General features: G+C 39.8%; 2 protein-coding genes across 4 annotated transcripts; one reads left to right on the top strand and one right to left on the bottom strand.

The window, feature by feature from the left end:
- Positions 1-893: 893 nt before the first annotated feature.
- On the top strand, positions 894-8,225 carry sult1st6 (sulfotransferase family 1, cytosolic sulfotransferase 6). Of its 2 annotated transcripts, none has more exons than XM_088070466.1 (7): positions 894-1,016; positions 2,418-2,546; positions 4,371-4,468; positions 4,662-4,788; positions 6,604-6,698; positions 6,774-6,954; positions 7,888-8,225. In XM_088070466.1, the coding sequence occupies exons 3-7, from the start codon at positions 4,391-4,393 to the stop codon at positions 7,998-8,000; spliced, it is 594 nt and encodes a 197-aa protein (XP_087926592.1). In that variant the 5' UTR covers positions 894-1,016; positions 2,418-2,546; positions 4,371-4,390; the 3' UTR covers positions 8,001-8,225. The 2 variants fall into 2 exon arrangements, with proteins under 2 accessions (XP_087926592.1, XP_042363322.2); XM_042507388.2 differs by having other exon boundaries at positions 922-1,608.
- A 1-nt stretch (position 8,226) lies between these two features.
- atp2a1l (ATPase sarcoplasmic/endoplasmic reticulum Ca2+ transporting 1, like) lies at positions 8,227-23,441 on the bottom strand. 2 transcript variants are annotated; one of them, XM_042507385.2, is made up of 23 exons: positions 23,183-23,441; positions 22,191-22,208; positions 21,774-21,856; positions 20,538-20,642; positions 19,587-19,725; positions 18,153-18,233; positions 17,973-18,058; positions 17,584-17,881; positions 17,315-17,481; positions 16,761-16,849; positions 16,572-16,674; positions 16,349-16,480; positions 15,795-15,911; positions 15,484-15,702; positions 15,272-15,383; positions 14,461-14,684; positions 14,127-14,347; positions 13,813-14,015; positions 12,777-12,862; positions 12,562-12,695; positions 12,355-12,472; positions 11,483-11,600; positions 8,227-8,874 (listed from the first exon to the last, which is right to left on the bottom strand). In XM_042507385.2, the coding sequence occupies exons 1-23, from the start codon at positions 23,298-23,300 to the stop codon at positions 8,858-8,860; spliced, it is 2,988 nt and encodes a 995-aa protein (XP_042363319.1). In that variant the 5' UTR covers positions 23,301-23,441; the 3' UTR covers positions 8,227-8,857. The 2 variants fall into 2 exon arrangements, with proteins under 2 accessions (XP_042363319.1, XP_087926591.1); XM_088070465.1 differs by lacking the exon at positions 8,227-8,874 and having other exon boundaries at positions 11,475-11,600.
- Positions 23,442-27,303: the final 3,862 nt, after the last annotated feature.

The raw sequence follows: 27,303 nt of genomic DNA, 5'->3' as shown, positions 1-27,303 counted from the left end.
GAAAACAAATGAACACGGGCCAGACTTCCATTTCTTTCACTATTACTCTCTGTCTTAATCTTTAATGCTTCTACACTGTTGTTTTATTAATGGATGTTATTTCACCACTTTTTTTGTTTCCAGAAATACTCGCCTACTCTGGTAGAGCTGCAAACCAGCCAAGAGAAAAAAAGATTTAAATCTGCACAGATTCAAATCAAGTTGCACAAGCATTTGTTTACTGACTAAACTTCATGTAAACAAACATTTTCCTTCAGCTACACAAAGGAACTATTTACTTTTAATAGTTTTGCTGCAGGATACAGTGAAAACATCAGCAACTGATAGTAAATTTTAACTTTCATTTAACTATTTAACTAAGCTCAAAATTACAGCTTTGGGTTGCTTTAAACGTTACATGTATTCTGTTGCGCTGAGCATGTTTTCAATAAAAACGTGTGTGGAAATTCTGGAATGTGGACTCTAGGCAAACTGCCTCTGGCAGAACTGAGTGCTCTGGACACAGCTGAATTCACGCCCAGCTATCTGTCGAACTGCATGTCTACAAATGTGTCACGTTTCACTTTGCAAAGAGATTAGCAGACCCTTGTTTTCAAATCTGTCTTCTGTCTTTTACCACCATCCAGTCATCTGTTTTTGTTTACTTTTAAGGTTTTTTTGTGTTTCAGCAGGAGAGAATCAGCATTTTTCCTGTCTCTCACAAAAATATTAGTTTCTTTCTTTCTTTCTTTGCAAGAAGTATTGACAAAAATCCAAGTCTCATTTGTTGAGCTCTCACAAGAAATCTTTTGTACTCTTTGTGTGATTATGGTTTGCCTCCCTGTGGTGTGTAGGGCTCTTGTAAGACCCTCCCTTGTCCCTTCCTCAAATTACAGAGCAAGCAGTGAAGATAGTATTGTGAGCAAAAGTGCAATTCATTCGTCGCTGGGAATGTTACATAAGGGCACTTTAGTGTCAGTACGCCTGTGCAAGTTCCACTGATTGTAGCGAGACCAGAACTAGGAAAAGGCACTCAGGTACAAAGATAGAAGGAGGGTGAAAAGTAACATGTTTTAGAGTGACTGAGGCACTTAGCTTCAGCTGAAGGTTCAGGAAGGATTGTTCTCAGATGTTGGAGAAGATTTAGGAGAGAAGAAATCAAGAGGGGACCGATACAAAAGGTTTTGCAGCAGCTAAGGAAACAAGGAGATCAAGAAAGAGTGACGAGGATGCGTACACAGTGATTAAGCAGGAAGAGGTTTGCAGACAGCTGGAATCCATGTTATTACAGAAGCAAATCAGCTGTGAATGTTTGTCAGAGGACCAAAAACCGTCTGAGAGAGGAGCTGCAGGGGTGAAACACCGTACCTGTCTTACCTGAGACATTTTCACAGTTCAATTTTTTTTTTCTCTCAACTAAGCTTTTGAAAGTATCGTAAGTCATGTCGGAGGAAGAAAAGTTGTCCTACAGTGAAGCCATTAAAAAGGCAGGCGCTGCCATCACCCGCTTTCCACTCAAACCAGTCAAGGGAGTTCCCCTCATGTGCTTCATCGCCAACAACTGGGACTCCATCTGGGCTTTCCGTCCTGACCCCTCAGACATCCTCATTGCCACTTACCCAAAAGCAGGCAGGTTTTGGACAAGACGCATTTTGTGTTATTTGTATATTTATTAATTTGTATCAGTCATTTGTATTTCTGTGATTTTTCACACAGTTGTAGCCAGTGGTGAAATGTAACTAAGTATATTTACAAAAGTACAATAGTAGTAGTTCTTAAACATTTATGTTTTCTGCTACTTCATACTAAGTTATCTTTATATCCATTGAAAATACTGTACTTTTTAAATTAACCACATTTTTTTGTCATGATTATTATCATTTGTTTCAGATTAAGTGTTTGCATACAACATATATTGTGCTATAAAATGTAATGCAATCTTGTCCCTAAACGTTGTATTTTGATGCTTTGGCAGTCTTTTGCGTCGTATCTTGGTGCAAGAATTTATTTTTATTGTTATTGTGTGACTTTGCTGAATCTAAACTAACCCTGTCGGAGAGAGCTGTCTGTTTGAGAAGTGCTGAGCAGAGACTTGGATTATGCTGCATGAGTTTTATGAGAGTTTCTGAACAGATGTTTTAATGTAGTTTTGCTGTTGTTACGTGGATCCCTATGACTCTAATTCATCCAGAATTCTTTTGGTTTATGGATTCTTGTTCACCGTGGAGGCACACAGGGAGAAATAACATTTTCTCTCCAAATTCAGTATAAGGGATCATTTGATATTCAAATGGTCATATGTGTGGTTGAGGTATTCCTTTAAGTTAGGTAAATAAATACTTCTACTATGACAGGATATTTCTTATAATTGGTAGGATTTAATACTGTACTTGAAAAGTATCCTGAACTCAGTGTTGATTTGTGATTTTGGGACATAGGGACCACATGGACCCAGGAGATAGTTGACCTGCTTCTTCATAACGGAGATGCTGAGGCCTGCAAACGAGCCCCCACACCCATCCGCAGTCCTTTCCTCGAGATCTTCTCCCCACCACCTATCCCCTCAGGTGTGTATTTAATTGTTATGTTTGTATGTATGCAATTGTACTAATATTTATACTGTTTATCTTCAAGTGCAATATATGTCTTATAATCTTTTTTAAAACATAAGATATTATTTCCAAATACATCCTAGACTAGATCGGACTGTGTCACGCATGTCAAAACTCACAAATTCCTGAGAATTTTTTTTGGAGCAGCTTGTCTCTCCCACTAAACAGGGTCAGTTAGTTATTAACAAATACTGATTTCCCTCTTTGCCAAGAATGCCTAAACTGCCCGAGTGACAGACTGCTGGCAAAAAAATCCCAACAGTTACGTTTTACTCAAGCTGTCTGCTGGGATCAGCAGCTTTCTTTATTTTTGCCATAGCCTGTTCAGTGAAATCTGATTTACCTTTTTTAACAAAGCTGAGCATCATCCATACCGCCTCTAGCTGTATTAAAATACTTATTTATTTTTATCAGTGACATTTTAAAGCGGCTTCAATAATGTTTTTGGCCACTAGGAAGATAAAAAGTATCAAGAGAAAAACTTGTAAATGGGTGACATGCTAAAGATAATGTCCTGGTTACACATTTTTCAGACATAGAGCAATCTGAGCATTTGCTTGGAGTCACGTCTCTGACCACTTTGCTTAAATATGTTAGCAAGTTAACAAGTTGTTAACTTTGTCTTTTTGCCATTTTGTGCCAGACAGCATGCAGCTGGGAGTTATTTCGAAAAGGCCACCTACAGGGGTTAATGGAAGCACCTTAGACGTCGACTGGTTCATTTGAATCCTTATTGAGAGTTACAAAAAAAGATAACCACTGGTTACCCCAAAAAAGTCTTGTTCAGTGTTGTGTTGTCCGAGACCCTCCTGTTTAGTTTTTCTTGTGCGAATACTTAACATTAGCATTAGCATGCGTGAGCTAAACGAGGTGGAATATGAAATATATTTCATTCCATAATGTCCTTTATATTATAAAATACCTCAAATATTGTTGGAAAATTAAAAAAAAAATTCCTGATTTAGATATGATAAGGATGGTGGATGGAATTTTGATTGAATATCTTGTCGTTAATATTTTTGCAATTTCTGAATATCTTTTAAGGGCTTAGTATAGAAAGAGAAACATAAAATATGAGAAATAAAGAAATGAGGGGGAAACCTATAGCCTGGCTCTGTCTAAATGTAAAAACAAAATGCTCCTACCAGTAGGCTATCTGTAGCCTATCTCTAATGCTAACTAATTAACAATTTATCTTTGTGCTAAGCTAAGCTAACATGCTGCTGGCTGAAGCTTCTGTTTTTAGTCTACATACATGATAGTGGTATTAATCCCATCCAATTCTCAACAAGAAGGCAAATCAGCAGATATATCCAAATGTTGATGTCACATATTACTGAAAATGTGAACAACCATAAAGCAAAACAATGAGGCTAAGAAAATCCTTAAAGCTGTTGGGGTGGATATGAGGTTAATTCCCTTTCATTACTGAGTTGGTGCAAAATATTTGTTTAGCCTACAAGATAATTACCCTTCGCCAATAACTTTGCTGCAGCACACACACACTACTGCACGCCAAGTCCTCTTTTATTTAAGCACACTTTATTACATAACACTGTTTTACTCCGAAGATATCTAAGCTTTTCTGAAGTTAAAAAGTACCCAAAATGTTGCTGGTTTAAGTCAGTTGACAGTCATAAAGCAGCTGTGGGATATCTGTATATTAAAGTGGGACCCATGTAACATGAGCATAACATGGAATTTAAAAAATGTGTGGAACAAAAATGTGCTTCAGCTCTTTCATGCATACATACCCTTTTCTCTGAACTTTTGTTTCAGGTCTTGATCTTCTGAAGACCATGGATCCTCCAAGAATCATCAAGACACATCTTTCTTTTCAGCTGGTGCCTCCTGGATTTTGGGAAAGCAAGTGCAAGGTAAGACTTACGCTGTCAGATTAAACAGAAATCATTGCTTCACACGGAACAATAAATGCATGTTATCAGGGCAAAAGGTTCATAATAACATGGTTAGAGGTTACAATGCCACAAAATGGCCTATTTAGGCTGCACATTGTGTGCTTAGTTTTTATAATCCCTTATTAAATGTCTCTCCTCATTTTGTGTAAAGGTTATCTACGTGGCACGCAATGCCAAAGACAACCTGGTGAGCTACTACCACTTTGATTGTATGAATCTGACCCAGCCTGAGCCAGGGCCGTGGGAGGGCTACGTGACCAAGTTCATGAAAGGAGAGCGTAAGTATTAAATCACATTTATGAGTGTCACTTTACCTTTATTCAGACTGGTTATTCCTGTTTGTACAAACCTAAACCGTGAAGTTACCAACACACGGGCACGTTTACCCACACAACCAGCCAGAAAATCGTATGTATTTTAACAAATTTATATTTGTACAAGTAGTTGGTGACTCACTGTTTTCCCTGTGGGAAACTTATGCCTCAGTGGCCATGACAGGATTAGCAACCCTGCCAGGCTGCAGAGTGAAGGAAAATGTTCCCCTGGATATACAAAAGAATTTCACCTAGTGTATTTTTATACCTAATTTCTGCTTTGGTGTCTAATTGCCAATAATACACCAACTGCTACTTTATTGCCACAGATGTATTTTAAATGTATTGGTTTGGGAATCTGGGATCCATTTAGCTTTTGGAATAGTTGACAGCCCTTCTTCGCAAAATTTAATGTTTTGCAGGATAACAAACAGTTAATATAAAACCCATTCTGTTTTACTTATGGTTTATGGTTTATACATCATAACTAAGGTGAATGATTTTGTTGCAGTATAATAAACAGTTAATGTCAAAGCCATTTTGTTTTACTCATGGTTCATGGTTTATACATTATACAAAGTTCAGGGCTTATTTAAACCAGCACATGAGGTGGTGAACCATTGTCAATTTATGAAATGATGGGTTTTTTTGATAAATTTAATAAGAAATGTCAATATTAACACCCGCACTGCAGTGTTTCGTCACAATTAAGTCATTTCATTTTGTTTACAGTGGCATCATTAGGCCTGAGCTTCAGTGGTAAATGTTTTATGAATAGGCCTGAATCTGTATTTAAATTATTATGAGATTTAAAAATTCAATGACAGAAAAAGATAATTCATAATTCCCTATTTCCTATATCTTAGCATTTTTTCAGATTTTTAAAAGATAATTTTAAGACATTTTACTGCCAGTTAAGACCTTAATTAGACATGAATCATTCAATGCCATTTAAGACTTTTTAAGGAACTGCAGGAACCCTGATTTATAAATGTTGTTTGTAAGGGTTATTGCAGTAATACATAGAATCAGCAGCTTTAAATATTAAAAGGTTGTTTAATAAACAGATTTTGGTCCAGAGTCACTGTTCCAGAAGGTATATGGATTAACTGTTCACTGGTGAGTATGCTTGACAAATCAAAGAGCTCAATAGAGCCAAAGGGATTTTTCACAACCTGGCCATTCAAAACTCAATGACCCATAATTACTTTATAAATGAGAGCACATTTCTTAAGATATTTAACACATTTTCTGCAACTATATGTACATATTAAGATATGACATAAACCTTGTACACGACTGAGAGTAATGTTACCATCAAAGATGCTCAATTATTGTTTGTGCAGTGGCATGGTTTGTCCTGTGTAATGTGGTCAAGGACGGTAGCAAAATGTGGAAATCCAACGATAATTTCTGTTTTTACTGTTTCGGGCTATAATAAATGGTGTAATTTTGGTAAGTTTTATTTTGGTGATGGTTCTTTAAGAATCACCAAAAGCTTTAAAAGAAAAAAGAATCGACAAACATTTTTAGAGAATAAAGAAATAGCCAAAAATTTTCCCCAAAAACTTAACGAAAAAAAAAATATATTTTTTAAAGAAACGAAATCACATTTTCTTTAAAGGAACAAAAAAAATCACAAAAAAAAAAAAAAAAATTAAAGAAAAAAAATCACAAAAATGCTAAAAAGAATAATATCATATTAAAAGATAACATAAACCTTTTTACTGGACATGAAATAATGTTACCATGATAGATCCTAAATTATTGTCTCTGCAGTGGCGTGGGGCTCCTGGTATGACCATGTGAAAGGTTACTGGGTGGAGAGAGAGAGGAAGAATATCCTCTACCTCTTCTATGAGGACATGAAAGAGGTACAGAGAACATATGGACTTAGTATTACAACAGTGTGTTGCCACATACTCTTACCATCATATCTACTCTCCCAGAATCCTCGGCGTGAAGTGGAGCGCATCATGAAGTACCTGGAGTTGTCGGTCTCTGATGAGGTCATCAGCCGGATCGTGGAGCTCACCTCCTTTAAGAACATGAAGAAGAATCCTATGGCCAACTACTCCTGCATCCCAGAGACTATTTTTGATAAGTCCATCTCCCACTTCATGAGAAAAGGTGCCTAAGTCTGCTCCTAGCCCTGTACAGAAGCAAGAAATTGATAAAAATGATTAAAAATGAGCAGAGCAGAGCATGCAACAATTCTAAAGCCAAAATACAATCAATATCTTACAGTGTAATGCAGTGAAATTCAACAATGTGAGTTTCACAAATATGGATTGTGTCATATTTTGTTTTCTTAGTAGCATATTGGGGCCCCCTAGAGGTTTCTTCTGTTTTTAATAATTAGTAATAATTCAACTCAAATGAAAACTTTCTTGTTTTTCTTTATCTTGTAATTTACTTACAAGGTAGTTATTTGACTCTTCTTAAGTTTTGGACCAGCAAGCACTTTGAAGATATCACAACATTTTTCATAGTTTTCTGAAATTTCACAAACTAAACTATTAATTAAAGTATTGAAAAAATAGTTGGCAGATCACTTAATAAGTAAAATAATCCTTATTTGTAGCCCTACTGCACAATAACAGATGCTTTTAGAGAAAATGTTTAAAGGGTAACCTTTGTATTTTTCAACCTTGACCCTTGTTTCCAATGTTTTTGTGTCTAAGTGACTAATGGAGACAAGCATTTTTGTTACTGATCTAGTGTTGAGTGAGAGTGCTGCAGCTGCAATTTGGGGTCTGTTTCTGATTAAACAAAAAAGATTTCTAGGGATCCTTTCCATAATGTTGTCAGACACAATAATAATCTGAGCCTGTCACTGGCAAAAACCAGCACTTTTAGTTGATCTAAATTGAAATTGCTAAATTGACCGCAGGAATTACATTGTAGCCTAGCAGCAGTCTTGCTTAATACAGGACCAGTTTTAAAAAACATTGTTCCAATTATTTATTAAGACACAAAAACATGGGGAAATAGGGTCCAAGTTGGGATTGATTTACATATATAACACTGCTGTATTCTCTTCTGCATTTTCTTTCTTTACAGGTGAAGTAGGCGATTGGAAAAACTATTTCACAACCGAGCAATCAAAGACGTTTGATGAAGATTATGAAAAGCAAATGAAGGGAGTCAACATACCATTCAGGACCCTCATCTAATGGATTTTGTGTTTTCCAAACTAAAGTAGCTGTGCAAACCAAAGATTGATTAACTAATACTGTACAGGGCAGAAATACTGAGAACTGAGAAAATCTGAAATAAGCTAAATGCCAAAACAAACCATCAATCATAATAATAAATAGATAATAAAATAAAACCTGATAGAGAGGAAAATCATCCAAATGTATGTTTCAATGATCAATAAAATGTGCTCCACAATACAAGTGAGTTTGTGATCATCACTTTATTGCAGCTTATCACGTAAACAATATATAAGACCAAAAGTGTTGTGACTGAGTGGACATGCCCATATAATGTTATGAGATCTCCACCAGAGTCTGCTGACTGCATGGAGCCTATAGAGAGCGCTGGCAGCTGGAGGCATGTGGTTTTTCTGCCCATATGAAGTCATTTTGCAACCCTACACCACACTGTACAGAGCCCAGCCAAAGCAGGGAGGCTGCACGAGACACGAGCAACAAAGACTAGAATAAAAGTAATGAGCTGGAAAGTCAATCATATGAAAATGGACAGAGGACACAAAAACACAACAGCTGAGAATATCCAAGTTTAACAAAAAAAAAATCACTTTTAATACATAGTTTATTTCTGAGAATAAAATCTTAAATATTTGAATGCTTTGTCGGCAAATATACTTCCCTTTATTCAAATCTCCTTCCTTATATAGAGGCTATGTTTATGTAGATTTTTTTTATATATATATATTTTTTTATAAGTTTTTCCATGTTTTCTCCTTTCTCTTCTATTGGTTGGCTCACTATGGCTACTTGATCTTCTTCTCTCTCTTCATCCGCCTCCTTCTCTCCAGTCTTTAAGATCCTCTTCTTCTACATCTCTATTTAGCCTCTGAACCTGGTAAAGAGAAAACAGATAAATTAAATGGGGAAAGGATTTTCTGACATATAATTTGGGAGATGATTGAAATTAACACGACACTTTAGACAAATCAAACAGAACAACATTTACACTACCTATACAGACAAACACATGATCATTATTGATTCAAAGCATCTGAGAGATCCCCCAAAATTAAACAAATCTCACTAAGAAAGAATATATAACTATATATAACTATAACCTCTGACCTCAGAATAATTAAGTTTTGATATAAAATCTAATGCAGGCAGCAAGCAAACTATGTTGGTGGAGCTCAAGTCATTTTGCCAAAACAGCATCCTCAATATAAATATTTTTTGTTTAATTTGAACCAAATTTAGACTGTTTTGTCTTTTTCTTATTCAAGTATTACAGGTAAGTATAAAGCGAAGTAGTATATATGAAGTCCCATGCAGAGGTAAGATTTATGTAGGAATATGGATATTAGAGAACGTTACTGTAGGTTAATCTACACTCTTGCCAAGAGGTAAGCACAGGTTTAAAATAAAATGTTTGTGACCATTTGATGAGTTTTCAGGTCTGATATTTACAAAACTGAATTGTGAGACATTTTTAAGGACCTGCAGACACCCTCCATTTTATACAAAGTTTGTTAACACTTTATCACCCCCCGCATTTATAACTTATAAACACTATGCAAACATACAATCATAAGTCAGAGACGCCCTCACTGAGATTCTTCGAGTCTAACAGTTTTGTTGTTGTTGTTGTTTTGTTGTCGATTGTCAGTTAGTGAGCAGTGTACTTCTGGGGATGTTTCGGTTCCCACATTTGTCTGCAGAGAGAGCACACCTCGCTTTCGAGCTGTTCTCTGGGACAAAAAGCTGCAGACCCAGTCCCAAGGTGAGTCTGCGTGAGACAGAGAGCGCTGTCCAGAGGAAGAGGAGCTTTGTCCGGCTGGGCTCTGAGATATCTAATCTTCTGTGTTCTGCTAAGAGGTGGTGAATTTACAGCTCACAACAACTTAATGTCTAGTCAAGTGGCGTCAAGCGATAAGGTGGCAGATTAAAATTGAATAAAACTTCTCATGTGTGTCAAGCCTGTGGAAGAATTAAGGTGCCCGGCGTGAAAACGAGAAAAGGCGAATGGCTAGAGCCAATGTTTGGTCAGTCCGTTCTGGGCTACTGTAGAAACATGGCGGTGCAACATGGTGTGCTTTGTGGAAGATGACCTACTCGGTTAGTAGATATAAACCGTTCATTGTACGGCGACAAAAACACAACTGTTATAATTTTTTAGGTCATTATAAACTATTATTCTCCATTTCTGCCGATTTATTCCCCTAAATCTTACACACTGAACCTTTATTATGATACCTTCTCTGGCTTTTGTTTAATATTTAGTGTAAGCGAAAAAATGTAATTGCACATTTCCAATCTTGGCGTAGTAATCAAATATTAGCACAGAGGGCTAACTTGGCTTGTTTTCTATATCACCTGAATGTCACCATCGCCCACAATGTCCCACCAAACCCCATTTAAAAGGCGTGAATGGTCAAAATATCTTATTGAACAGTCAAATCTGATATATACTTCTGTGTCAGGGGCAGTCCTATTGTACAATATTTTCAACAATAATAACATCTCATATGAAGACATATCTTATATATATTATATCATCTTTTTAAGAGTTAATGCTGTTGATAACTACATCAATAAACACTTTCAAAGACCTTATGTCTGCGTACAACTACATTATAGTGCGTTATAAACCATTTATTCTATGTTTATAAACTGATTATAAATCCTAATTGAGAGGGTTCAATAAAGTATTGATGTAAGCTTTTTGTTGGACACCAGCAATATCAAGCCTTTTTACAAAAATGGTGCCAGAGCAGGCGTTGGTCACACTCCTACCTACAGACAGAAGCAACCCAACAAACACTGACAGCAGCAACTCAGGGGTGATTGACTCACCGTCTATAAACACAGAGCTCAGAGGACGACATCTGATACAGAGAACAGCACTCACTCAGGGATCTCCCCGCTCATTAACCATCATGTCACCATGCCAAATTGTGACAGATTCATTGTTCAATTATGTCATCAAGTAGTAGGGAGAAGCCGGAGTTTCACACCAACAGGAGTGTAATAATATTAAAAAAAATAGACACGACTGAGGACTGATCTGCATAAGAGCAGGAACATACGCTACAAAACAAATAAATACACCAACATGCACATAAACTACAGACACAAAGTACCTTGCTTTAGTTACAGGGCTAATGGTGGTGGGTTGACTGAATTTACACTGGAAATGAACAAGGGTTATTTGAGTTAATGGTGAGGGAGTGATGGAATTAGGCAGATGAAAAGAGACATTATTATAAGACGGACAAAGAGATGATGTGATGAAATGGTATGACAGTACATGAGGAAGAAGAATTACACTTAGTTAAATTATTTACGATTAATTAACAAAAAAAAATAACAATATTAATAAATTAAAATAATATTTAAGCTTTTAAAGAGGTTAAATATCTTACTATAAGAAATAAGGTACATATAGATATATATTTTGTTATATGTTAGAGTGAATATGCCAAAAATGCGAGGCTACTTACACTCAACGTAGTTGCGGGCAACGAACTTCAGCACCTCATCAATGAGGATGACAGGGAAGGAAAGCTTCAAGACTACCATCCACTGGTCGAAGTTCAGATGGGTCAGCTTGAAGACCATCTGTGGGGAGGTAAAGAGTGGGAGTCAGAAACTACATAGGAGAGCAACCACAACAAAAACTACACGCCACAGAGGACAATCATTCAAATTAATTCTTAAAACTGGGAGATTTACAGATGCAGCTCATGAGTCCCTGACGCACTAAACCAACATCAAAGAACTAGCAGCTACAAAGTACGACTGTTGCGTTGCCTCACAATGCCTGTGACTTGGCCAAAAAATTGCACTGCACGGCCAACTAGCACGTACGTTTTGCGCCTGCATGTGAGGAAATAACTCCATACAAACGGGTGGCGGTAGTCTGCATTCATCATTAAAAAAGGGAATGAGGAAGACCAATAGGACAGATTCAAGATGCTAGTTTGCCAGTTAGCTCATTAACAACACAACCTGATACTAAAACAAAAAATGACATTTATTATACGCCAGCAAACAGTAACATAAACAATTCCAAACTGTTTCTACTAAAGAGCTCAGTGGCAAAAAAAACCCAGCTTACCTTCTTTAAGTCGGTTTCGATCTCACGCCCCCATGTCTTTAGTCGTTTGTTCACTTATATCACTTCCTTTTCTCTTTTCATGCACTGAGCTGAACTACCAGAGTGATTTCCATCACCAACGGGATGACAAGGGCCAACGTAGAGGGATACACCGCAAAACTAGGGCAATACCAACCAGACATTGACCAACGGCAGACTGTCAGCCTGGTGTGTCATAGCCCTTAAACCAATCAGTAAGGATTTCTGGTGACTTACGGGCAGAGGGTCAACATAGATGATCATGAAGTGAAGGGACATGGAGAGGGTCATGGCGGCAAGCAGCCAGAAGTTGCTCCATGGGGGCATGCGCAACAGAGACTGGTTCTCAGACAAGCTTTAGAAAGAGGAAAAGCGAGAATGTGTTACCCGCAGAAACCATTGGAGTCATCATCAAATGTATCATGTTCACATATGAAGACTTACCTGTTGAGAGCGTTGCACATCTCGATGGTGACCAGCACAGACAGGGCCATGGTCATGGGAGGAGCAGCCTCAAAGATCTCGCAATCGATGCCGGTGAAGTCCTCGTTCTCATCATGGCACTGCATGAAGTGGGACTGTACAGAGGAGAGGTGAGGTTAGTAAGTGTCCGCATAAGAGTGTATGAAAGAAAACATGAGACAGAAGCAATTCCTCACCAGCTGATAGTAGCTGACTGTGGGGCCTTCTTCATCATAGAGGAACCAATAGGCGGCACCACCAACGGTGGCAGCACCGACATATCCTGTTAGAGACACATAACAGCGTTGGTGTGGGCACTGGTTTCTCCTGCATTTAAATAAAATCTAAACAAAAGTCGCTTTTCCACCCTATATATGTGGTCTCCTGGCTCCTCAGCCCAGCTCTGCAAGGATTTGCATTTCCATTACAACAGCGCTACATGCTTGAAGGTGTGTCTTTACTCCAGACCAGCTGTCAATAGTTAATGATGTGTAAAACCAGCAGGCCAAAGTCCCCTGTTGTTTTGGTTTCGGGTTTTTTTTAAATGCGTGCATGTTTTTCTATCACACAGTGGACAGGTTAAAAAAAGTTTACCTGTTTGAGGTGTTTGCAGAGGTGCAGTAAGAGCCTGTGGTCTGCAGCTCTTCATCTAACATTTCACTGTGGCTGTTTCTGATTTACTTTCCTATCAAATTGCCGCTAATTCGGTTATTAATACTTTTCATTTTCCTATAGATACTTGTAACATAAAAGCTTTCATTGTGAAGTTGCAAAAATAAGGAAATGTTGTGTTTAGCAGCTGCAACTTAACACACTCCCAAGAACGGGCATTAAAGGGTAAACAAAAGCAGGGATCTGTAGTACAAACAAGGACACAGGAGAGAAATTAAACTCCAGACCACAGAGATTGAGTTAGAAGCTACAAACGCAGTGAGAGCTAAACACACAGAGGCTGTAAAAAAGTCTTTCTCTCTGTTCTGCTGCACAGAGGTAAGTAGAGTCTCGCAACCCACACAAATGCTTGTTTTTGGGCGGGGAAGTAGGGTTGTCAGGGGTTGGCCGTGGTCAGTGAGACGTTACCACTACCTGCTTAAGGGCGGGCATTTGTACTTTTGGACCTACTCCGGAAAAGGTACATCTTTAGTGTGGTTTATTGTTGCATGGTGTGGCTAAACTGATAATGTACATGCAAATGGGAAACAGTAACAACAACAGTAATAACATCCTACTTACCACCAATAGCCATGTATCTGAAGAACAGCCAGCCAGAGATCAAGGGCTCCTTGGGGGAACGTGGGGGCTTGCCCATGATGTCCAGATCAGGGGGGTTGAAGCCCAGAGCGGTGGCGGGCAGACCATCAGTAACCAGGTTGACCCACAGCAGCTGGACGGGGATCAGAGCCTCAGGCAGACCCAGAGCGGCAGTCAGGAAGATACTAAAAGAGTGAAATAAGAAAGAATAAAGCAAAAGGAAAGTTAGCTGGAGACAGAGAGACAGCTGAAATGTGACGTTTCGGTGTGGATCAGAGATCACGTAGGCCGCTCACCAGACGACCTCACCAACGTTGGAGGAGATGAGGTAGCGGATGAACTGCTTCATGTTGTTGTAGATAGCTCTGCCCTCCTCAACAGCAGCCACAATGGAAGAGAAGTTGTCGTCAGCCAGGACCATCTCAGAGGCAGACTTGGCAACGGCAGTGCCAGAGCCCATGGCGATGCCGATCTCAGCCTTCTTCAGGGCAGGGGCATCGTTCACACCATCACCAGTCTGTGTGGGGAAGTGAAGAATCTTAAGTTAAAACTACACACGTACAGATAACACACTTAAAAAAGGTAAGCTCTTTGTCTTTAAGGTTGTATTCTACGCAGCTGAGCTCTCACCATAGCAGTAATGTCATCATAACCCTGCAGGAACTCCACAATCTTGGACTTGTGAGATGGCTCAACACGGGCAAAGCAGCAAGCCCTGCGCACAGCCTCGGACTGTTCGTGGAGGGGCAGATCGTCAAACTCACGTCCGGTGTATGCCTTGCCCTCAACATCCTCATCCTCCTGGAAGATGCCAATGCGACGGCAGATAGCGATGGCGGTTCCCTTGTTATCACCTGAAATATGAAGGAGACATTTGGTGGGGAGTCAGTAAAGTAAGGCTGCATCCAAATCTCTGGATTTCACCACATTTGCAGACTCGCGGACTTTGCAGGCACTCATGGGAAGATTGCGAGTGCTGATGGCTGTCCAAATCCACATTATTTATTCTAATATTGCTTTTAGTGTAATTACAATGCCCTTTAACGCACTTTGGTAATGCACTTTATACTGTGTACTTTATGTTGTATCTACAATACCATTGTTTTGTTTGGGACATCATGGTGCTGGTCAAGGGGGCACGACGCAAGAACTTTGTTCTTTTTGTATTTTTAATATGATAAGATGTAACAATAAAGTGAATCTGAATTTAAATCAGTGACTGAAACAGACTCGAGGCTTGTCTATCAGCGGCTTGCTGTATTTGCCCTCGCAGACTTTACGTGATGACAGAGAACACGTCACAGTATGTGTGACTGAAGTCTGTGAGAGCTCAGTCTGCAAGTTTCCATTTCTGTGGTGTAAAACCCGGGAGAGTGGATACAGAAGAAAAATAAATAATTAGACAGCGTTGTTTTTAGTTCATCACATCCATAATACTAACCAGTGATCATAATGACACGGATTCCAGCAGCTTTGCACAGCTCAATGGAGCCAGTGACCTCCTTGCGAGGGGGATCCAGCATACCCACACAGCCAACAAAGGTCAGGTCAGTCTGGGGAGAGAAGTGCAAATAGAGCCATTTAGTCCAAGTTTTGACATGTTAGTCACAGCTGTACCCCCATATCTGTGTATAAGGGGGGGCAAGTTCTCACCTCGTAATCGGCAAACTTGGTTGAGTCCTCAAGGTTCATCTCATCAACCTTCAGTGGGGTGTCACGGGTGGCCAGGGCCAGGCAACGCAGGGTGTCACGGCCGGTACCCCAGTCCCTGATCACAGCCATGATCTTCTCCTTGATGGCATTGGTCAGGGGCACGCGGGTGGTGCCAACACGCACATATGCGCACCTGTCAATCACACCCTCGGGGGCGCCCTGAAGAGAAAACGGTTAAATGATTATCTTGTGTTTCGTCTGCCGGCGTCTGATTGAAGGCTGGGAGGAATAAAAAGAAATAAGTAACTCACCTTCACGAACATCTTAGCACCACCATCACCCTTAGTGGGAGAGCAGTACACGGACATGGACTTCCTGTCACGGGAGAACTCAAGAGTGAAGTTCTTCTTCATCAGCTGTTTGATCACCTGTTGGATAAAAGATTTTTTAATTAGATCGGCAGTCACCTCACCACAGGTAAATTGAAAACTAAAAAATTGTAGGTCTTTGGAATAAGTAGGACTAATCCAAATAACAAAAAGTTTTCAGTTGTTCCCAATTAGCCATCAGATACAAGATTTTATAAAGATATTTTTAAAAACCAAAAAGACTGATATTTGAGCAAATCATCTTTTTCTTATTCTAACATTGCAGGTGAGTAAAGTAAAGTAAAGTTTATTCAGAATCTACACTTTGCAAACAGGTAAGTGCAAAAGTGAAAACAATGTTGTTAGGTCCAGAGGTAGATTTGTAACATCAGAAAATGTGGGCATTCTTGCAGAAGAGTTTTAAGAAGAGAATTTAAATCTATGAGGTTGAATGTGAATCATCCTTAATGTGTAGCAAATTTCTGGAGAAAACCTACTGAGCAGCAGGCGTTGGCCCTCTCAATTCTGGACAGGCTCTTCACGTTGCTGTTGAAGACGTTCATCTTCTCAACCAGGCAGGACAGGGCAGTCTCAGTGGCCTCACCGACCTTCTCATAGATCTTCTTGGCCTGAAGAAACAGAGGTAGATGTGGTTCTACTGTCGAGGGTCATGCGGTTTCAGTGCAGCGAATACACTGCATCACTTCACAACTTCTTTACCTCGTTGTAGTCCAGAGAGGAGTCGTTGCACAGGGCGCAGATGGTAGCCAGCTCAACAAGTCCGTCATATCCGCTGCAGTTGACCTTGGCACCTCCCTGGGAACTGAAATACAAAGAGAGATTTAGAAATAAATAAGTTACTGTGCACCTTACTGTACAGCTCTATTTGAACAATGAAAATCAACTTACACCTCGCCCTCGGGGGTGTACTTGGAGCCAGAGATATCGAAGGCATCAAGGTCAACGTGTTCGCCTTCAACGCCCTTGATGATGAACATCTGTGTCGGACGAAACAAAAATTACTTGGGTGTGAAGAAGGCTGGTTTTTAGACAAACTGTTGGCAACAAGACTTCCTTTTCGAGTGTAGAAAAACTTTTTTGTTTTTTCTTCTTAACCTTTTGTTGCTTTACAAGGAGGTTGAAATTATGATGAGGAAGAAATGTAGGTAATTATTAAATAAAAGGAAGAATTTTAAATTTTAAATTGGATTAGAGATATTTTTCTACAATTTCAAAATTGCAATAAAACTCTAAAGACCTAAACATGTTCTGTAACTACTGTCATTATCTATGTTTATGTATCATTATATATAGATTATTTGTTATTCCAATGCACCAGTGGGTGAAACACGTATTCATGTAATTTTTTATTTAAAAATTATTGTCTTTAATACATGAACTATGTTATAATATAAACAACAAAATAAAAAGTAAAAAAACAACAACAAAAATGTTTAACCCACCTTGGTCACACACATCTGGTTGGTGGTGAGGGTGCCAGTCTTATCGGAGCAGATGACGGAGGTGCAGCCCAGGGTCTCCACAGAGGGCAGGCTTCTGACGATGGCGTTCTTCTTGGCCATACGGCGGGTACCGAGGGCCAGGCAGGTGGTGATGACGGCGGGCAGACCTGAGAGACATCGGTGAAAACTTTGAGTGTGATAAAGAGGTGGTGGAAAAATAAAGAGTCTACTCATACACAAACATTGGTTTCACGATGCGTTTCCCTCACCCTCAGGGATGGCAGCCACAGCCAGGGCGACGGCGATCTTGAAGTAGTAGACAGCACCACGGATCCAGGAGCCACCGTGGACGGGGTCGTTGAAGTGGCCAATGTTGATGGCCCAGACGGCAACACAGATCAGGGAGATAACCTTGGACAGCTGCTCGCCGAACTCATCCAGTTTAGCCTGCAGAGGAGTCTTCTCCTGCTCGGTGGCGGCCATCTGGTCACGGATCTTACCGATCTCAGTGGAGACTCCGGTGGCAACAGCAACACCAATGGCCTTGCCGGCAGCGATGTTAGTGCCCTACAGAAGAGATGATGATGAGTGTAACAGAATGAAGAATAATGCTAAAAAGCTTGAAACAAAGTGAAGATGAAATAATGATGGCCCTTACAGAGAAAAGCATGTTCTTCTTGTCCTGGTTGACAGCCCTGGGGTCGGGGACAGCCTCTGTGTGCTTGATCACACTGACGGACTCACCTGAGAGAGACAACAGGAAATCAACTCAAAACTGCCAGCACAGATGAGACAGAGAAACACATGTTGACAGATTTAAGGTTTCTTGAATGCTTACCAGTCAGGATGGACTGGTCAACACGCAGGGTGGTGGACTTGATGGAAACAATCCTGATGTCAGCGGGGACTTTGTCACCAACTGTTGAGATCACAGAAAAAGACAGTCATCATTAAAAATGTTTTTGCTATTTCTATTATATGATCATAGAATCATTTTCTTATTTACATTAAACATAAAAATGAATGCAGTCAACATAACTGTGTATATTTGTTAATTATATTAAATTATTGGCTCCTGGTCCAAAGATGTTTGCACATTGCTTTGCAACTCTGGATTTAGTGAGGCTTTTAAATAATGTAAAGCTTCATATTATTTTTTTCTTTTTAGAAAATCTGAGTTTCCCAAGGACAGAGGAAAGTGGGCTAATGATATATGGACTAATCCAAAACTGCATCCCTTTACAATCAGAAAAACAGAATAGGGTAAAGAAATGATGCTGTATACACTTTGTCTAGAAAGCAAAGATTTCTCTGTACTCAGCTGAGAAGTCGGATAGTATGTTAATCGAGAAGAAGAAAAGCGGATCTGTCCAATGTATTGTTAACGACACAGAAAATCAATTTATTTTTTCTACTGTCCTTTTTTATTGTAAACTGCATGATGCTTTGTTGGATGGGACGAGGGTGAATATTGATTTTGGTTTGCTGTGGTTTATTTTTTATTTGTTTTTCTTGTCCTTTTACACATTACATTAGTTTAGTTTAGTTTAGTCATTTTCCAACTCAAATACACAAAAGAAGAATAATAATAAAATTAAGTAACTGTTGTTGAAGTAGTGACAAACCAAAGCAAGTTTTGCACTGCACTTACTTTTTTTTTTTTTACATCTATTGTTTTGCTTTGCATTTGAAATGACCGGAAAGGCTTGTATCTCATAACTCCATGTGGGATAGGCTAAAGACATGACACCAAAATAAATAGAAAATAAAAATATATAGTTGTACAGTGGTAGTGATAGTAGAAGTTATTTTAAATTCAGAGCCAAATGTTCAGGGTAATAGGGAGGAGGGGCAGCTGGAGAGACAACAGGTGTGCTCTGACAAATGAACAGAAGTGGGCAGTGGCAGGGAGAGGTGAAGATGTGTGGCAGGTGCTAGTGAGGGTATTTATACTCATGATTTTGTTTTGCTTCAGTCAGCATGTTTTCACAGCAGTGCTACTCACATTACCTTAAAAAGACACAAGGCTTTGCCATCAGTCTTTACCAGACACACATATATCCTGAATTCTTCTGTTCCTTCAACAGAAATATGTCGCAACTCACTGGATCTTTGTTGTATCTTTCTACAGTTACATTACATTTAGACAGTTAAGACTATTTGACATAACAGTCTGTGATATTATTCCCCTGACATGAACGTTTACAGATCAGGCTGACAGATTGGGGGTTCCGCTCTTTAAAAATGATAAACAAATCTTGACATATCTTACCAGACACCTCCACAATGTCTCCGGGGACAATTTCTCTGGCCTTGATCCTCTGCACACTCTTTCTGTCAGAGCGGTAAACTTTGCCCATCTCAGGCTCGTACTCCTTGAGAGCCTCAATGGCATCTTCAGCGTTACGCTCCTGTTACACAAACAAAGACAAAAAGACAGAGAGAGTCAGTAAAAAGTCAATAAAGACAGAAGTACACATTCACAATTATGAGCTCTATTATTGCTCTAACAATAATTGCTTAACTAATGTCAGCATGCCTGTTAACACTAGTGTGAATGTAATCCATTCTCATGTTGTCCTCGGTCCGGCACTGGCAGTGCCCTCTAGCAGGCTCTGAATCATTACACACTGATACACAACTACTGATGACACATGAGTAGGTCAAATCTGTGATCTGATGTTTGACATGTATTGTTATGGGGGATATTTTTCAAATAAATACCAATATTGTGTAGACAGTGGTGCATGGATTTGCAACAATAAAGTACACACTGTGTTCAGGGATAATATTTGAAGTGATAAAATCTTGCAGTAGGTTGCCAGTTCTGTTTTCAATGAAACAGGAACGAAGCAGCTGATTTCAACACTTGGCTGGGATGTGATGTTCCCGTAGCGACTGATGCCCAACAGCAGTGTCAATTACTCACTGGCATTCATGTAGAAGAGCATGACTTGCATAATGTGAATCATCCATCACCTATCTGATGATCATATCATATTTATCTTCTTGAATTAATGACTGTTTGTATAAGAGTCACTCAATGTTGTAACAGCAACTTCAGAGCTCACACCAGCTATTTTGAGTCTCAAAGCTGTAAAAGTTCCAGTTGAGCAACAACGTCTGGGTATAACAACATGGCAGTAACTGGAGCCTTTGTGCTTTCTGTCATCTTTGCAATAGATATGTGTTGTTGCTCAACGCGTTGCTCCTCGTCACTGACCTGCCACACTCCAACAACGGCGTTAGCGATGAGGATAAGAAGGATGACGAAGGGCTCCACAAAGGCAGTGACGGTCTCTTCACCTTCCTCGAACCAGGCCAGCACCTAAGGTCAGAGAGGTAGAGGAAAAAAATCAGTGATGGCGTGAGCACAGAATTGGAGACAACAGTGACAGCGGGCTATAGAAACAGCTTGAGAAACTGCCTGCAAATATGTCTGAACCTCAGGTACTTTAAATGGACAATTAATATTCTTTAAACATTTGGATAGAGAGATTCTTAAAAATATTATAATCCTATATATATAATGTGTAAAGTCTGAATAATAAGGGGCTACATTGCTGGCTTCCAATGGGAATTTATAGAAAAATGTGATGATTTTAAAATCTTAATTATATTAGCTATTTTCAAGACTTCATTTAGTTTGACATTTTATAATCTGTTCTTTTTTTCCTGGTGTTTACGCCTGTTATTTTGATAACACATTTGTATGCCATAACATGATTACATAATCCTTATTAATTCGATCTCAATGTCATGTAACTCCTTGCTCCTTCTTGACTTCATCCCTCTCTCCGTGGAGGCCCTTCGTTCCTTCCTTCAGGCCTGACCTTTCCCGAAGGATTCAGTTTCTCTCCTTAGCTTGGGGCTTTCTTAAAATAAACCCTTACCCCCTCAGCCCCCCTATACTTCCCTGACCCCCATCTCTCACTGGCTCCTCAATATTCGCCTTCTAAGGCCATCATGACAGCTGCCCGAAGGGGTGAAAGCTGGGCGCAGGAATTAATACACCTCCTACAAGCCCTTGCAATCCGTCTCCCTCCTCTCAAGTTGTCGTCCTCAAAAATACATGGATGGGTGGAGGGTAAGAAGTCATCTGGACAAAGTGACCAGGCAGAAACTATCAGCTGCAGTGTGCTTGTTTACTGATATAGTTTGTGAGATGAGTTTTAAAGTTAAATACTTAAAGTTAAAGACTTAGAGATTACTGAGCCAAAAACGTAAATTTGATAAAACAAGTTTATTCCTGTTAATGACAATTGCAAAAAGTATGCACCGATTTTTCTTTTGCAGATTAAAGCTGAGTGCCTGATCCCACGTGGTGTCAGTGTCACGTGCTATCTGTTGCTACTATTATGTGTACTACAAATCCTACTGCTGTTACTTGTTGTTACAGGAATAACTGCAGCTTAGAATTACAGACATCATTTTAAAAAATGAATACTTGTTTACTTACAAAAGAGATGCAGGCAGCCAGCAGCAGGATCCTGACGAGCAAGTCCTCGAACTGCTCAGCGATCAGCTCCCAGATGCTCTTACCTGAGGAAGAGAGACAAAGAGGGACAAGCGATATAAATCATTGGGTAATTATCATAAAATATAAAAGTGATGGCTGACATATGTAAGTGAAAGTTTTGGTTGTGTTTACGATTTATGAAGTATTGATTTCAGATCTTTGTTACTAAAGATGATGATCAAAATGTAATACACACTGCCAGAACAATGTCATTAGTATGTGGGCATCACTTGTATGTATTAATATTACAACCCCTCTGTGTATTGGGGGCATTTTAAATATTAATGCTGGGTTGAATCAGGTGTCTGGCTCAATTTTACATATTTTGCAAATGTGGATGGAAAGATAAACACTTACCCTCCTCAGCGGGCAGCTCTGGATTTGGACACAAAGGTGAGGGAGGAGAAAGGTTGTGGAGACAGAAAGACAGGAAAAGGATGATTAATACACAGAAAAGAAATACGGTGTCAATCAAGAAAAGTTTTGTGCAAAACTTTGTGAGGAAAATTCTTCATTTAAGATGATAAATATGACCTCAAGAACTCAAGAAACTTCCACCTTTTAAGAAATCTGTGTGCTCTACACATGCCTGACCTCAAAAAGCCATCGTACTGTGTTTGATATTAAATTAGCTTCGACGTCTAACACAGGCCTACTGAAATCCTCACTGCGGTGGCTGTTCACTTCATAAATTCCTAAACTTGTAAACAAAGTAAAACATCGCGTTTAATTGCAGTTCACTTAAATACTCCAATGCAGCAGAAACATCACTGTGAAAACAAGAATGCTTTTACATATACTTCATAACGGACACTATTGTGTCTAATTCGCCATTCCACTGCTTATTGATTAGCAATCATATCAAGGATCATTTAGCCATAAGCCATCTAAGGACCGCCCCTTTCTATCTGGCCTAAAATTATCCGTCTCTCCTGTTAACTCCCGCCCCCTATATCACCCAGGAAGCTTCTTGAGCCATCACCTGTCTCTCTCGCTCTCCAGCCATCTTCTTTGGCTATCTTTAAATAGCTCTTCAAAGCCCTCAAAGTCTCTGCTTCTCAATGTCTCTGCATTTCTACCAGCTGTTGCAACTCCTCTCTAAAAAAGCATCACATGCAAAAACTCAACCCAGCCTGACGCAACAAGTATCTCTTGGGACTCAGGAAAACACCTCCTGAAACTATCCTTGGAAATGTACTTTGTGGAATATCTTGAATGCAAACACTCAGATTTTTTTTTTAACTGTGAGTTGAGAAGTTTCTCTATGCGGCCTTGTTGCCAAACAGTGACTTTATGAGTCCCTTCTCTTTCAGAAGGCCTGCCACCCCATCCCTCCATCCCGCACTCACCATTGAAGCCATACTTGTCAAGGTTCTTCTTGAACTGGTCGGGGGTGAGACCAGAGACCTCGTTCACCCCAAAGTAACTCAGGCATTCTGCCGGGATCTTTGTATGTGCGTTCTCCATCCTCTCAGGATAGACAAGGGATTGCCCGTCTAACCGTGCCTATCCGCGCTCTTTTACTTCTTAGATGTTCTCTGCAGCTTTTACCCTTGTTCCACCACCCTCGCCTAGAAGTGTGGCACCCTCCAATTCAGGAGTGCTGGATTGACAGAAAGAGCGAATAACTGCATACACGTTCAGGGTTTTATACCACCAAAGGGCTCAGGATTGGTGGACACCCCGCTGACACACGCCCCCAAATTCCAGCATGGGAGGGCATGGTGGTGGTAGTGGTGGGGGGGCGCGGGTGGGGCTCGAGGTGGAGCAATGGGGAGGTGGGATGGTGGACTTGGACAGGAACTGAGGACATGGCTTGGATTTGGAAAGGAGGCAATGCAAGAGAGAGTGGTGGCGAAGGGGCTGGAGGGTGGGGGTCGCACGGTGGATGAAAATGAGATCTGTTTTTGGAACATGCATGGTCAGTGGAATAAGACGAAGGGAGAAGGTGAGAGAGTGAGACAGGAGATCATCTAGAGGGGAGGAGGGGGGTGCATTGAGTGATGGCTCAACTGGTATCTGCTGAGGAAGGTGGCTGAGCCACAGAGAGACTGAAGATGGTAGACGAATACTTGATTACAAGAATTAGCTGGCATTTTTACATGGACAATGTGAGTCAGACATGTCGGCACATTTACACATGAAGTTCAAAGTTCAAACCAGAAACAAGAACTTTGTGCAGCAAAACTGCATCATAAACATGTGTTTTTTTATCTACAGCCGCTCATCAAAACAGAGGCACCAGACCTGATAATAAACCCAGTTAAATAAGACATGGGAGCAATAAAGGAAAAGTGAGTGTGCAGTGGAGGAATGAGCACTGGGGGACAGGAATGCCAAGAGGACAGTCTGCGTGTCACACTATCGCACCACAGAGGAGAAGCCCCGGCCACAGATACAGGAGGATCAAGTTTTATTTCTCTTTTTTTATGAGGAAGGGAAGGCAGCAGGGAGATATGGCACATTCGGTAGATGCATGACAGATGATCCGGCCACATATTACTATTCAGTACGGCACAATGGCCTCTTGTGGCGGATTCATAGCATTGAATTTGTTATTGCCTAATAAGACATATTACTTGGGTTAATTTGCTCTAGTCAGTTTCTGTTTTATCCGTAAATCTATTTGGTAACTACGCATTTGATCACTTATTAGTTGCTGTCTTTTGTCCTTTCTTTCTGACAAATTCATTGGTATCAACTCATGTAAGGAAAACACAATAAAAAACATAATGTTCACCACAAACTCTGTTGATTTACTATTTGTTTTAAGAGCAGTAAACAGCCGTAAACAGGCTGCTGGGTGGCGCAGACAGGAATTCAAGTTGCTGTTGCTAATCAATAAACTGACAGGTGTTCCTGTAAGAACAGCAGTGGTCACTGCTCACCACTTCTGACAGCTACAGGGGCACATTTTTGCTGCAATCTATTTATTCCTGCGTTACGTTGTCACGCAGTGTCACTATGCCAGCCACAATCAAAGATCAGTTTGTTTTCAGTGTGCACTAGGCTTTACTCTTAACAAATACATTCAATTTGTAGTTATTGCATGACAACATGTATCCTCGAAAGTTTATTTTTGGTCTTGAAAAATGTGAACAGCTGCCAGTGTCAGCCATCTAGATCATTTATAGTGTTACCCCTTCTATTATCCTTAGGGTCAATTTGACCCCATTGGAAATTTAACAACTCTCATCATTTTTTGCTTCATATTTGATGACTATTCCTATATTCTTAAAACATAAAATTTACACGATAATATTTCTTTCAATTTTCTGTGTTCTTTAACACCAGGCTGAGGTCACTATCACATACAATTTTATAATCTCTAACGCCCTAACCTGCCACATCCATACCTTAGTGTGAGAACCCCTAATATGTTTCACACCATTGGGGGAGGGGAAATACAGTTCCTGTGAGGACACTGATCGTTCACTCAACATATGGGAGGAACAAACAGATCAAGGATTGTACTGCAGCCTTATAAACCAATTTACTTGGTGCTCTCTCTCTCTCAGTTGACCTCTTAGCAAAGGTTTTCTGCCAATGAGGTTTTATCACCGCTCTTTGACAGTGAATATGGCACTGAGGAGAATGTGTCTGAGATTTATGATAATATTAAGGAAGACCCTGAGGCATCCTCCTCTGACCTGGGGTCATGTTATATCTCAACCACCAGCAGATTCTGTGTCCTCAGCCTCCAAGAGTGCACATGTATACCTTCCAGAAATGGAAAGTTATCATGGTCTCTCTTCCCGGTTGAACTGTACGAGGACAGTAGGATGAGACTAGCATGTGACCCACTTACAAGTTTACATTAGGTAACTCATTTTGGCAGGAGTGTCCTCATCAAAAGGTGAATCACCTGCAAAGCAATAAATATTAACAGTCTGTTTTTTTACTGTGTCATATGCTTTGTGACAAATTCACAGTGACACGGGGTGTGCAGGGTTGGAAATAAACGTTTCTGTCCACCTGCCACTGTGGCTGGTGGATTCCAAAATCTACCAGCCATTCAATAGATCGCTGCTGTTTTTTTGGCTGGTAAGTGAAGCAAATCTAGCAGCCACTTGCATATTTCACCACTTTGGCTGGTGGTTGGTGCTAATTTCAAATCCTGGTGTATAGGACAAGTGGGTCCTGTAATTACCCTTTATTTTGCAACTCAGGCCCCCACATGACTGTAGATGAATGTGTGGTTGCATGTCATGGGCACTTTCCCTTTACGAAAATAATGTTTGGTAAAGATGGACTTCATGACAGCTCACCGAATATGAAGCCAGAACAACTTCCTGCTGGCTGGCTGCAGTATAAGTCATAAACCCGCCCCCTCCATGTTAGTGCTTAGGACATGAGCCAAACTAAAAGCTCAAAATACACATCAATTGAATTTTTCCCAAAGATGATTTGTGTTATTTTATGGTTGTTCTCCTGGTGTATTCTCAAGGGTTAATTTTTCTGATAAGTCTGGTTTTAATTTGATGCTATAAACAGGTGGTTTGACGTCATGAGTGATAGCTGTGCGTGCCAATATGTGTGCGATCAATAGCACTGCTCGTGATTGGTTTGGACGGGTGTATAAAATGATACCGCAAATATGACCTGATGTACTGTTTTTGCTCATACTATAAAGATAAAAAATGTTAGGGCATAGTTAAAACAATGTCACATTTTCTACTCCCTTTATTGCTGTCAGTGTTCACTACCAGACTTCTATCCTCTTTTATCTTTTTTATAGCTGAAAAACACTGCGAATTTCACTCTTCTATGATCCAGCTTTGTATTTAAAGAATTATAATTCACATCATCTCAAGTGATGATTTTCACAATTGTCTTGTGACCGAAACATTTTACATGAGCTCAACAGCTCACACCCTGGTATGAACTACTGTAATGTAAGCTTTGGGTCCTCTCATTAGCCAATAACACTGATAAAGAATGGCAGAAAAGGCAAAATGTCCATCTAATGATACAATAATTTGAATTTCAACAGTGCTCCAATGGACAGGTAATTTTTCTACTTAATATGTAATTTATTTGCATTAGATTTAAAATGCTATTCATTGTGGTGGTTCTATCATGTTGACATAATATGTGATGGAATAATCACTGACTTGCTCAAGGACACTCCAGCAGTGATGGAGGATTTAACTCAGGTTGTGCAGCTGAAGGGCGACTCTCTAATCATAAAGACCCTCATGGACTGTAAGTACGTCTGTCAGTGACATGTTTGAAAATGAAGCAAATGAACAGTTTAGAAACATATACTTCCATATACACATACATTACAAAAACTTTAAGAAAATGCTTTACAATTTTTTCAATTGAGTACAGCTCATTGTGTTACTTTACTGCTCCTGTGACTTAACAGTAGGTATTTCTATACGTTGATACCAGAGGTGGGACAGGCCATTGTTTTGCACAACATCACAAGTAAGTCTCAAATCTTTGCATTCGAGTCCCAACTCAA

The sequence above is a fragment of the Plectropomus leopardus genome, chromosome 19 (genome assembly GCF_026936395.1).
Source record: "Plectropomus leopardus strain MGB_pleo_1.0 chromosome 19, ASM2693639v1, whole genome shotgun sequence".
NCBI classification, from domain to species: domain Eukaryota; kingdom Metazoa; phylum Chordata; class Actinopteri; order Perciformes; family Serranidae; genus Plectropomus; species Plectropomus leopardus.
Note: the sequence above shows the minus strand (reverse complement) of the source record. Positions and strands in the feature narration are given on the sequence as shown.